General features: G+C 40.2%; 2 protein-coding genes across 10 annotated transcripts in view; both read right to left on the bottom strand.

The window, feature by feature from the left end:
* srgap1a (SLIT-ROBO Rho GTPase activating protein 1a) overlaps positions 1–7680 on the bottom strand; it is a 72486-nt gene extending 64806 nt beyond the window's left edge. For 3 of the 8 annotated variants that reach the window (XM_067501358.1, XM_067501362.1, XM_067501359.1), the window contains exon 1: positions 7010–7679. In XM_067501358.1, coding sequence (XP_067357459.1) covers positions 7010–7073 — 64 coding nt within the window. In that variant the 5' untranslated portion in view covers positions 7074–7679. Of the gene's footprint in view, positions 1–7009 lie in introns of all 8 variants that reach the window. The other 5 variants (XM_067501354.1, XM_067501363.1, XM_067501361.1 and 2 more) reach the window with 4 other exon arrangements.
* Positions 7681–8329: 649 nt separating this feature from the next.
* rxylt1 (ribitol xylosyltransferase 1) lies at positions 8330–11935 on the bottom strand. Of its 2 annotated transcripts, XM_067501352.1 has the most exons (6): positions 11715–11935; positions 11378–11566; positions 10259–10361; positions 9840–10154; positions 9577–9747; positions 8330–9304 (listed from the first exon to the last, which is right to left on the bottom strand). In XM_067501352.1, exons 1-6 carry the CDS (start codon positions 11878–11880, stop codon positions 8902–8904), a joined length of 1347 nt encoding a protein of 448 aa, XP_067357453.1. In that variant the 5' UTR covers positions 11881–11935; the 3' UTR covers positions 8330–8901. The 2 variants fall into 2 exon arrangements, with proteins under 2 accessions (XP_067357453.1, XP_067357454.1); XM_067501353.1 differs by lacking the exons at positions 10259–10361; positions 11715–11935 and having other exon boundaries at positions 11378–11536.
* Between the last annotated feature and the right edge of the window lie 73 nt (positions 11936–12008).

Genomic DNA, 12008 nt, shown 5'->3' with positions numbered 1-12008 from the left:
GTGGCTGGAACCACAGCTATGGCTCCAGTTTCCATCTCAAGGGAGGGTGGAGAAGAGTTCAAGCCAGATCTCACAAGATCTGCCTGTGGCTGCTCTGACACCCACCATGGCTGCACACTCAACTCAGGCCTCCTCCTGCTGCAACCCACAATGAGCTTTTATTATGAGGGTGATAAGCTGAGCCTATGGGAAACTCTTTCTGCACTACTAAGACAGAGAGCTCTGGAGGGAAAGGTGACCACATTAAACGGTGTCGACATTTCAGGGTGTCTGCAATAGTGAGACTGCATTAGATTTCAAAAAAATAGATAAGAGGTTTTGCTTGGTGGCTTTAAGCTAGAATCAATCTAACTAACAAACACAAAGGAGATTAATCCATTATTTAACATTTCATTGACCACACTATTTCTTTAACACTATTTTCCCCATCATGGTAACAGCTCAACTTGTCAGCCCGTCTTTCTGGTCATTGATTAGGAGCAGAGCAAGCTAAAAGCCGCTGCCCCTGAGGTCATGAGGTCAAGGCAGAAGAAAGCAAAGTGGGGGATGGTGGCATGGAGATGTAACAAGATCAGTATATTAAACTTCTGTTTATCAGTGTTTAGAGTAATAGGTAATAAAAGTTTACAACAGTGGGTAACAGCAGGGGATGGTTTTAGACAACCCTTCCATAAAAAATTCATGTCATACATGTAAACTTTATTTAATACATCATATTTATCAGATTGAAATGGATATCTGCATTTTCTTTTCTGTTTTTGACTGTTGATGGCCGAAATGAATGGCCTGCAATTATTTTTTCTTTGTTTTAATAGAGGAAACATGATGATGGTCACAGAGGACACAACTCTGGGGAAGAGAAGGTCCATGAGATTTGCTATATAGGAAAAAGGATTGTTTACATCACAAATTGATTCAGTTTGATCTACCAAAAATGCGATACCTGCATGCACACACTGATAAACATACTAAATTAAGCCTACAGTGGGAATGATAAGAACGTGCTTTTTTTCCCTACAACACAAAAGGTTGTTCAGGTAATTTGGCTTGTCTATATCAGGTGGAGTAAATATAACTAGCTACTTGATGGAGTGAGTTCTCAGCACAAAAAGAGCCTCTTGGTTGCCAGTCCTGCAAACATTTGACTCTTTTGAATTTCAATATTTCAAGGAAGCTGGGAAAGGCCACCAGCTGGTGTCAACTGGAAGTGGAGAGTTATACAGATGCAAGTGCAGACCCAGGATCAGATAAGGTGAATACTCACTTTGAGAGGTTACTGACAGATGCAGATCTTAGTCTTTAAATAGGGCATTCCTTAGTTTGCATTTTGACATGTCTATGTATCACTGCCCAAAAGTATTACATACAACCTTTTTGTTAATCAAAAAAGTGAAACAAAGCAGAAAAATTCTAAGAAAAAAACAAACATTTCTTAACGGAAAACTAAAGTTTATTACAAATTTTTTTTTTTGTAGGTAAGGCCATTGCTTCTATTAGTTGTCCTGTGTTATAGCCCTGAACTGCATAAACACACCAACAGCTTTTTATTTTTAGTTATACTGATGGTGCCATTGCAAATGTATGGTGACTTTTTTTTTTAACAGATTAGCAGATTATTTTAACAGATTACTAGATTAGTCGTGAGAGTGTAAATGCAATGACTTACATCAACTTATGACACTTGTCTCTGATCAGTAGTTGAGCTGAGTTCTGTACAAAGCTTGATGGCTTGTTGAAAACTGTAGGAGAAAAGGTATGACCCCATCCACAAATTAAAAGCACCTAGACGTAGTCCTGTATGAAGCAGACACCAAGAGCATCAATTGTTGCCAATGAGAATAGATAAAAGAATGTACTAGAAAAGTGTGAAAAAACTGCAATTGTAGCAATCTGTCACATGATGCAATGTGATGTTATGTACTGATTTTAAAGGAAACCCATAACTTTTTTACTCATTCTAACTGACTTTATTTGGATCTTAACCTTAACCAACCTGTTGTGTTTGCACCTGCCTCCCTAATAGTTTATCAGGTCCTATAAGAGGTTAGGGAGATATGACCTATGGGGGCGTTAAGGTTGAGGGACAGGTTTTTAAAGCCTCACCCAGAATTCTTTTTAAGCCAAAACTTGGCTACCTGAGGCAGGCAGTAATTCACAGCTTATAAAGAGACTGCCATGGTCAGTTAAACGTTAGACATAGAGAAGAGGAAGACAAAGAACCAGATGCCACATTGTTCACTTGAAGACAGGAAATATGAACCAGCAAGAGACCTCACTTAAAACATGTTTGTACTCATTTCAAAACCTGTTTGGCACTGCTCAACACATAAATGGCTTATATCTAGCAGATGAATCTGCTGAAAACACAAGGATTAAAACAACTCAACCAAGGCAGAGCTAATGACCTCTGCCTTCCCTTATTCCTACACTGACCTCATCCCAACGCTTCCCATCCCCCTGCCTCCTTATCTATCCCTTTTGGGTAGCAGGCACTAGCACGGCCTGATGGGCAAACTGTGTCTGTCTGCTTTCCTGTCTGTCCATCTGCTGGGTCCCAGCAGTGGTGCAAAGGAATTAAAGTTATTTAGAAAGTAGCAATATCCCTTTAAACCCCCTTCAATCTTCCCTTTTATTTCACTTTTTCACCTCAGTTTTTCTTTTGTAGCCATGGTCTAATTCCATTAAGACAGTGAAGGTACATTCTGAATCTTATACAGGTCAATAACAAGCAGAGTGGTCCCAGGAGGGGGAAGGTACTAGTAGCAGAACATGACATGAGAAGCCCATTAATTTGTGATTCTACTTCTGCGTTCTGCATATATGTGTACATACTCGAATGATGTTAGGACACGTTCCTACATTTTGCATACGTACACCTGCCGTTCAAGTATAAAAGAAACACATGTGCTAACGTATCTGATTGTAGATCCGCATAGATGTCTACGAGTATCAACGGAGAAGTATGATTCGGCCTTAACAAACCTCAATTCAATGAAAATTAAGAAAATATCCGGAAACGGAAATTAAATGCCCGTGCTCTTTTTGTAAACAGTTCACAACATTTAGTGTAAAGATAAACACAGATTTCAACAATAAAATGGATAAGACCTTATTAACTTTTTACAGAGCATTTCAGGAGTGGTCTTGGCTGGATGCTCGGCTGAGGTGTCGTCTACTGAATTGTATTTCACAGAAGTAGAGAGGACAAAATCACAATGGCAAGAGAAAGTTTTTATCTTGGTTTCTGCATTCATTAGTCAGATGAGGATGTGTTGATTTGATAGACATAGAGAACTACAATGTTCTGTCATTTGTTGTTATTAAATAAACATGTAAGAGGTGGGGGGTGGGATGTCGGAGGCTGCAGTAATGCCATTTCGGCCTTTGTGACTCCAATGAAAAACACAGCAGGAAGTAAAGACTTTTGCTCAGCAGACTTTATTAAAATTGCAAAGACGGTGAGTGACCACAGATGGTGCTGTCAATAACTATTCATCCAACCATGCAAGTGCAAGCCTATGCACTAACACACATCAACACCTGCCATGCCATACCATTGGTTGGAAAGACACTAAAAACACCACACACACAAACACACAGTGTTAGAAAGGGGGGTAGCAAAACATATGGTAAGTGTGTGACTTAATGTGTGATGTTGTAGAGAAGGAGGTTTCAGGATTCCATTAGTCTTCCAACCATTAACATCCATCAACACCTCTGAGATGCTCGAGCATCGTAGATCCACCAGTATCTACTGAAGAGTATCAACTACAACTTAAGTGCTGCTACAGCAAGTGTAAAGATGAGTGTTCCATTGCAACAATTCTTATTCTCTGTTACTTGAAATAGCATAGCAAAGATATTTGAATTCAATAATGAACCAAGAGCAGAAAACAGAACACAGCTTCACACTGGAGGAAACTGTAACTATAAATATAAACCTAAAAATATTAATTATTTTTAGTTTATTATTCCAAATTAATAAATAAGTACAGGGAAGATGTGAGTACATTCATTAAATAAAACAATAATCTCAATAACCTGGCATGGAGAAGTGCATGTGGTGAACAGACCAGATATTGTACCTTTCCTAAAAATGTCTAAAATTACAGTTGGCTGCTGTATTTTCAAGCAACACTAAATGTGATATTGTTAAGAATAAAAAAGAAAAAAGAAAAAAGAAAAAGGGGGATCAAGGACATATTCTGGCTGTAAATAAAACTAATGACTTTCAACCAAAAGACAAATCCTGTTAATTTGAGAAATAATCGCAACCCTGCCACCTCAGAGGAGTTTCCTGCTTTGAATTTCTCTGCATACAAACATGAGCAAACCACTCTCTTTGTGTATGCAAAGGGCCAGGGGTCTGATTTGAAACAGCAGTGGAGGTAGCTCAAAGGGGGCAGCGTTGATGATTCAGGAGAGTTCCCCTGTCAGAAATTCAAGTGATCTTGCCTTCAGAGTCACATTGCCCAGGCCATGAACAGCAATGTTGACGTAGATTTGCATTTAGCAAATATGTGACATAAAGAAGTGTTTTTAAGTAAATAATTTGTTTTAGCAATTTCCTTAAATTGCTAACGCTCACTGTAGACAACTACTTTTAATACATCACATCGAAGTGTCTCTGAACCCGTAACAGCCCATTCCCATCCCCAGCTGTGCAGTGCCGGACCAAGCCCGGTAGAAATTGGGGAGGGTTTGCGTCAGGAAGGGCATCCAGTGTAAAAACTGTCCCAAATCAACATGTGGACGAATGATCCACTGTGCCGACCCTCAACTCACGGGATAAGTTGAAAGGACCAAAAAAAAAAAAAAAAAGAAAATCTATCTCAATCCCACTCAGCATACAGTTGCTGCTATGTGTTACGGCAAAAACACAGGCCAACAGATCAAACATCAGCTCCAGCTGGTTCCTGGGCTGCTTGTTATTCTACTTCTTGAGTAATCAACGTCTGGTCTACAGAATCTGCCGTTGAATATCCCAGTCACACTGCAGATGTGAACGCACTCATTATCACCGCAAACTCCTAACTCATAAAATGCTTTTCAGCAAACCAGGAGCAGCTCAAAAGCTGAAATTTGAATGTTGACTGAATGCACACACCATGAAACTACATTACTAAGCATTTTTTAACTACTAATTGCTGGTATTCTGATGTTCTTGGCAGCTAGTATTCCAAAAACAAATGGGGTCTGCGTTTGCAGGAGTCATTGGACTCACTGAAGACTCTCACTCTCATGCTCAAAAGCAACCAAGTTTTGTAGAGATGAAACAATATGCTGAATATGTCTGGAATTCTGGAAATGAGAACAGTATAGAACATCTCTTTATAAATAATTACACTGTTATATTTTGCTAAATGGCGCTCGTAAATACTCATAATAAATTTGATAAAAGACAAAGCAACACTTAAATTTAATAATGGCTGATTATTTGCAATGCAAAAAGAATAGGTACAGTAGTTTATGCAAATAACTTGGTGCAAACTCTGAGGCTAACTGCCCCCCCAAAAAAATAACCCTCCCAAGAGTATTTATAATGCATGGAAAGCATCAGTGCATTACACTCTAAAGTGAATTCTACACCTTCAACAAAACACCTAAACACTGATATACTCAGGCTACAGTAGCCCTATCAAGCAACAACTATTTTCAGCAGCATCAGGTTGTTGTTGTTAACCTGTTGGGTTCACCATGACAAATGGGAGGCTTCGTCATCTCTCGTTCAGTATCCCCGATGACTGTGCATCCTCGTCTATTACAGGCTGAAAGCCCTTAGTCATCCTCAAAGGGGAGAAGAAAGGGTGCTGAACATTCCTTGCAAATGAGGGCTTGTGCTCAGCCACATGCGATCCTGTAATTGCTCAAGCAGCACCGGTTCCTTTTCTTCTCTAATCACCCCCCCTAAACCCCACGACCCCTACTAACCTCTCCTTCTATATCTGGATTTAAGGTTGGATGCAGGGGACGTGAATAGGTGGCATTTCAGCATGCTAACAGTGCTGAAGAACAGAGCTGCTTGGCTGGGGGCCAAATCCCCATGGTTACCCTGGAGAAGCAACTGCCTCTTTCCTGTGCTGGTCTGTCTGGGAATAAACTACCTCTGCTCTGCATGCATGAGGGAGCATGAAGGAGACAGAGGACACAAGATAAGTTACGGTGGCATCCTTACAGTGTCTTGTGCACCTCTATATCATGCAGTGAACATAGCACATTTACACTTTGGAGTGAATGTGTAGGCTTCTCACATTAGGCAGGAAAGGAGAACACAGAAAGGCAAATAAAACTAAACAAAACATCTAATTAAAAGTGACCAGCTCTATTGAGTTGAACACCAAATCACAATACCGGTGCGTTTCTGACATCATGTTTTTCCTCCTCTCATTTGCATAATGCTGTTGGAACAATATGGTAGCTACAGGTATCACACTAACTCTTGAATAGTGATATAAGCACAGTCACTGTACCTTAATAATGACAAGTTGTTAAACACATCTTCATGATGCAGTACCTCAGACCAACTATAGTCAAATGTGTCAGCAGATAAAAGGTTGTAACCCAATGAAATCCAACCTGGATTAATCAGATTAACTAATACCCTAAACCTGTGAATGATGGGCATCTCTTCTCTGAGCCAATGGTGAATCTGCCAAGCACTTTCATTTGGGTTTCACATGCAAAACTACATTTAGACATGAAAAAGGCTGAAAGCACCTACTCACCCAAATCCCACATCTATCTTGATCAAGTCCACTCCCTTGTAATGTGACATAAATAACACTAAATTGTAGTGCAAGTATTTTTTTTTTGTTTTTTACATTATTCCAACTTATATGAAAACGTTGTTGTGCCTTGTTGTAAACTTCCATGTGTTGCCATATTTTGCAAACTTTAAAACTTTAATACATCCTCACAGAGCAGGTAGGTTAGTGAAGGAGTCTGGTCCCAGTTAGTCTTTTCAGCACACAGCGGCTGCAACAAGCGAAACATTTCACCCTCCCTTTACCTTTTACTTGACTCTCGTAATCTGCGATGATTTCTTTATCCTTTTTAAACCTCGGCGTGGACATTTTCCTTCTTGTGTCCGAGGCTTGTTGAGAACTTCTTGGAAAAACTGTTGGCGTCAACAAGCGGGATCCTACATTAGCCGAGACATCCCACACGGGACGAGGAAAATGAACGCGACACACGGGGGAAGGCGAAGAAGCGCGAGGCGAGAGCGACACTTTGAAAGGGTTTAAGACTACAACAAGCTCGACTTGGAGCGAGAAGAAACCTTCATTGTTTCTCGTCCTCCCCCCTGAATGAGCGGCGGATGTGAAGAGGGGCCAATGCGCAACCCCGCTCTACACCAATGAATCCACTCAACTATCAGAGCGGTCTGCTCCTGCTGCTGCTACCACAGAAGAAGAAGAAGAAGAAGAAAAAAAAAAAATCACGCAAGTTTCAGCCTTTTTGGCATCTGTCCGCAGAGTTGTGTCAACAGCGACGCGCGTCTAAAGATCAAAAGTCGAGTGGGAATCGTACGTGCGTGTGCTTTCTGGTAGTGGTTTCCAGTTTTTGGGACTCCAGCACAGCGAACACACACACACTCTCTCTCTCCTCCCCCCCACCCACACACACATTTTCTCGACGGTCTCTCCCGTTCTCCCCACTTCTCCCAGCAGGCTCAGAGGCAGACAGGGCAGGCCGCCTGGAGCACACGGCAGCTGGAGCAAGGCAGGGACAGGAAAGAGCGGAGAGGGAGGGACGTGCACGCACGCAGCTAGTGGACACCAGTGGACTGACACTGCTGCGCCTGGTTTTTCAACTGTTCACATGAGTCATCTGTTGAATCAGACTATAACATTCAGTGTGACTAAAGGGTTCTGCATTTTACGCGTAATGTTTTTATTAATAAGCCTCATATATGTAATAGAAAAATCCCTTCATTTCTTTAGAAATTCAGGTTACCCCATTTTAATTATATATAAATTCAATGCTCTACTAAGTGGAATCAAAAGATAATCCTGTGATTCTTAGCTGCTGAGGGCCAGTTACAATATGCCCTATAGGTCATACAGGCTACAGTTTTGTCTTCCCAATATAACATACTATGAACATGATTTGTTTACAAAATACTATAGACAAACAAGTTCTCAATTTCACTGCTTTACAAAGTGATACGTTTTTTTTCATTTGTTTTTTATCAACTTTAAAACCCTTCTGCGTCATGCATGTATGTATAGATTCAATATAGCTGAAGACGTCAGTGTATCCAGTGCAAATAAACGGATCCACAGCGCCATCTTCTGGGACAATAAAAAAATAAACCAAGAGCATCCACTGATTTTTCATTACACATTATACTTTATTGCACCTTTTAAAGTCCATGCTGCACAGCACTTAAATAAATAGAACAAAATTATACATTTTTTGCTGTTTTGACAAAGGCAAGGCATGCCACACGCAAAACATCCATCTACTAGGTGCTTACAGTACAAAATAGATTTTTGTACCACTTTTTAAACAAGGCTTAAAAATACATAAATATTGTATTTTTTACCTAATGTTTAGTTTCCTAAAAATTACAATTTGAAGTAGGTACAAACAGAGATATAAAAACATCCTTAAACTGCTGTAATGACTTCAAAATGTAAAGGCAGCTTATTGTTTCACAATTGTAAACATTTTGATGATAAAACCACAGTTATAGTACGGCGTCCTTTACAGAATTAAAATTGTAATGACAGGCTCAAAACATTACTACATACAATTTTATAGTAACTTGTATTACAATATCACACCTAACATCACCAGTAGTATATTACAGTTCTCCATACAGCACAAAATACATTAAAGTAATGTTGAATGTTACCCCCAGTAATCTTTTAAAGGTTTGCTAACTAAACGCCACAGTCAGCCACTTTTGAAAAAAGTTTCCTCGATGACCTCAGAAAACCTGTCCTTCATCTGCTGACGGAAGCTGGTGTACCACTCCAACAGTCTCCTCCTCCTATCCACCCTCTCTTCCTGGCTCATTCCTTTCTCCCTCTCCAAAATGGCCGGCAGTTCTTTCCAGTCACTGATGAAGATGAACGGTGCTCCTGCAGCTTTGAGGAGACGTAGTGGCAAGCTGGGCCCTGTTGCACAGGTGCCTGGTGTCATTACATCTTCCACCACAGGCACTGAGCCATAAGAGGAAGCCTCGTAGATACGGTAGCACTCTGTGTTGATCCCAACTGGGCAGAGAGTGAGCTCACTCTGGGCCAGAGCTGTCTGATAGCGTCTCAGACTGTCTGCTGTCTCCTGAGGAAGCCACCTTAGCCAACAAGGGAGTAAAAGATACTTTGAGGTACAGTGAAACTGTAAATATGCAAGCTCTATTCCAGTGCTGTTCCATTAAGACATCAGGATGATGTTATCTCACCTCAGCTCTATTTATAATGCAACAAATCTAAAAATGACACTGAAAGTCTATATAGGAGATAATGGATAATATAAATGGCATTATATTGAATAATTAAAACGACACAAAAAACCTCTACTCTTATCAGTCCTAAACAGTAACCCAATACCTGAAAAATGACTTACTTCTCCCTGGCAATGGTGATACATTCCTTATCCAAGCCAGATTGTTTCAGCACCTGCATGAGTGTTTCTCTGGAGGAATTTTTGTAAACAGTTCCTAGGAAATTGCAGAGGTATGGCCTGTTGGAGGTAATCAGCTGGGCATTGGGCCGGATCATGGGAAACTGCCTGTATCTGCATAGAGGAAAAATAATAATCTGCACAATTAAATGCACTGATTCTAAGCACTAATGACCTATACAGAACAATACTAAAAGATGACATACGTGGCGACACCAAGTGGCCACTGGAAGACGTCCTTGTCATTGACCCAGGGGCTGTCGTATACCACAAATAGCAGATCCACAAAGCCACCGTTTCTCTTTAAGAAGGGGCTGAGCCAGTTGTTGTTGCACTGCTCGTTGCCCAGCAGGACCACAGCCACATGTGACACTGTGTGGGAGTGAACCAGAGCTTGAACATGCTCCAGCCACCGTGTGGAGTAAGAGACCTTTTGCTTCTCCCGGCCATTGAGAACCATAACCAGGCTGTCCATATCCAGAGGAACATGGCCCTGGACCACAGCAGGGCCTGTGTAGAAACTGAAGATGTAGAGGCAAGAAGGGAGGGAGGAAGAATAAATCAATATGATGTTTCTTCTTCTTCAATGGTTTTTATACGAGGTGTCCCATCTGTAACTTGTTACCTAAAATCAATCTTTCCTGACTGCAGCTCCCCTTCTCTCCATTGTGCTACCTTGTCAGTAGGATTGAGGGGTCCTTCTAAAATATGTTCCCAAAGGTAAAGCCCTGTGGAAGTAAGAAAGGTTCACTGCAATTTGCTACTGGAATGAAACATGCTGCAGTACCCTTATTTTTACCCTTATGTTGCCAGGCTTCCACAGCAGAGCATAAATCAGTTTTACAGTATTAGTTTTTTATGTACGCTTTTGTAATGTAGTGATTACACTCCTTGTTATCAGGTTTGCTCAGTATATATAAAAAATTGTAAGTTGCTTTGGATAAATAGATATTCCATGAGTGAATATATGTAAATACACAGTATGTGCTCTTACTGATCTAGGCCTGATATCTCATATAAACCTAGTATCTTAGGAGATATTTAAGTAAACAAAAGAAACCAACAAAGGGAGGGAGGAAACATTGTAACTGTTGTACAGAAGCACTGATAAGCATTTGTCAGACTATAAAAGATCTGAATAATGGTAATCATCACCAACATGTGACATGGAATTTCGCATTTATACTGCCATGTCTAAGAACAAGATAACATCATCCCGTGGGTTCATTGGTTCCATTAGGATACATGTCTTCTTACTTTATCCTGGCACACATGGGATTTAGCCACAGACACTCGTTGCCCCATTTTGTAAATGTTTCAAAACAATCATTGTGCTGCAGGTCACCTAACATAAGGACAAGAGAGCACAAGCGTACCTTCTTCAGTCAGATTTAAAATTCAGTTTCTTAAATGTCTTTTGAGATATTATGTAGGTTTTCCATCATGTGCTGTTGTAATACCTTATAACATGAAAAGTGATACTGATACAAAAAATATTTTTTTGCTGTTGTTTTGTTGTATTGCTTTTTTACATTTGCATTATTCTAATTATCAAATTTCTTGTTTTCTGCAGGCTTTTGCGGGTATCAGGCATAGTTCAAGACATTATATTTTGTTTGGTTGTATTCTACTAAAAAACAAATGTGGATAAAGTAACTACTGTAAAATCACAGCGATGGTACTTTGTGATGAAAACACAACTATACTAGACATCTACTTTAAAAAAAAAAAAAACATTACTTACCTATGGCAGCTTTCCCCCATATTTGGACTTTGTATCTTTTAGATTTGGTTTTGTCTATTCGGCCTAGATAATGTTTGAAGGCCTCTCTCTTTTTGTTCAGGGCAGAGTTATACTCCACCTGTTCATCCTCCCACGGATTCCACTCGTCTGCCAAAAATGGAGCAACAGCACCGCCATCTCTGACACCACCTGCAAACACAAAGTCACAAGTCTTATTCAATTTATCAGCACATATTAATATAAGCACAAACTAAAAGTGAGACCAGTCTTTAACTAGCAATCTATGCATTAGAGACCAAGTGTAGACCATCATATGTAGAATTAACAGCTAACGCACCCGATGGCACTCCGGTCTCTTTCTTCACCACCCTGTGAACGCGGGAGATTACTTTTGTACTGAAGAATACATTATATGCAGCATAAAGTGAAAATGCAACATATGCAAAAATAATCAGAAGGAATAGCTTTCTTTTGGGTATTTTCATTTTCATTTTCATTTTCATTTTTTCCTCAGGTTACCATTGTGTAGCTCGTCTGCCTGTTTTATGAAAGGGCCCGTGTTTACATCACGAGGACCCCTGCATCCAGCTGACATAGAGAAATGCCTGTACTAAATCCTTGATATTATACA

This window comes from Channa argus, chromosome 4 (assembly GCF_033026475.1).
Source record: "Channa argus isolate prfri chromosome 4, Channa argus male v1.0, whole genome shotgun sequence".
NCBI classification, from domain to species: Eukaryota; Metazoa; Chordata; class Actinopteri; order Anabantiformes; family Channidae; genus Channa; species Channa argus.
Note: the sequence above shows the minus strand (reverse complement) of the source record. Positions and strands in the feature narration are given on the sequence as shown.

Excerpts from the sequence above, each read along its gene's own strand:
- rxylt1 (XM_067501352.1), bottom strand. The coding sequence starts at position 11,880 with ATGAAAATGAAAATGAAAATGAAAATACCCAAAAGAAAGCTATTCCTT. Across the intron at positions 11,567-11,714 it reads AGAGACCGGAGTGCCATCGG|GTGGTGTCAGAGATGGCGGT; the intron begins GTGCGTTAGCTG and ends TTGTGTTTGCAG. Across the intron at positions 9,748-9,839 it reads TGGCCACTTGGTGTCGCCAC|ATACAGGCAGTTTCCCATGA; the intron begins GTATGTCATCTT and ends TCCTCTATGCAG.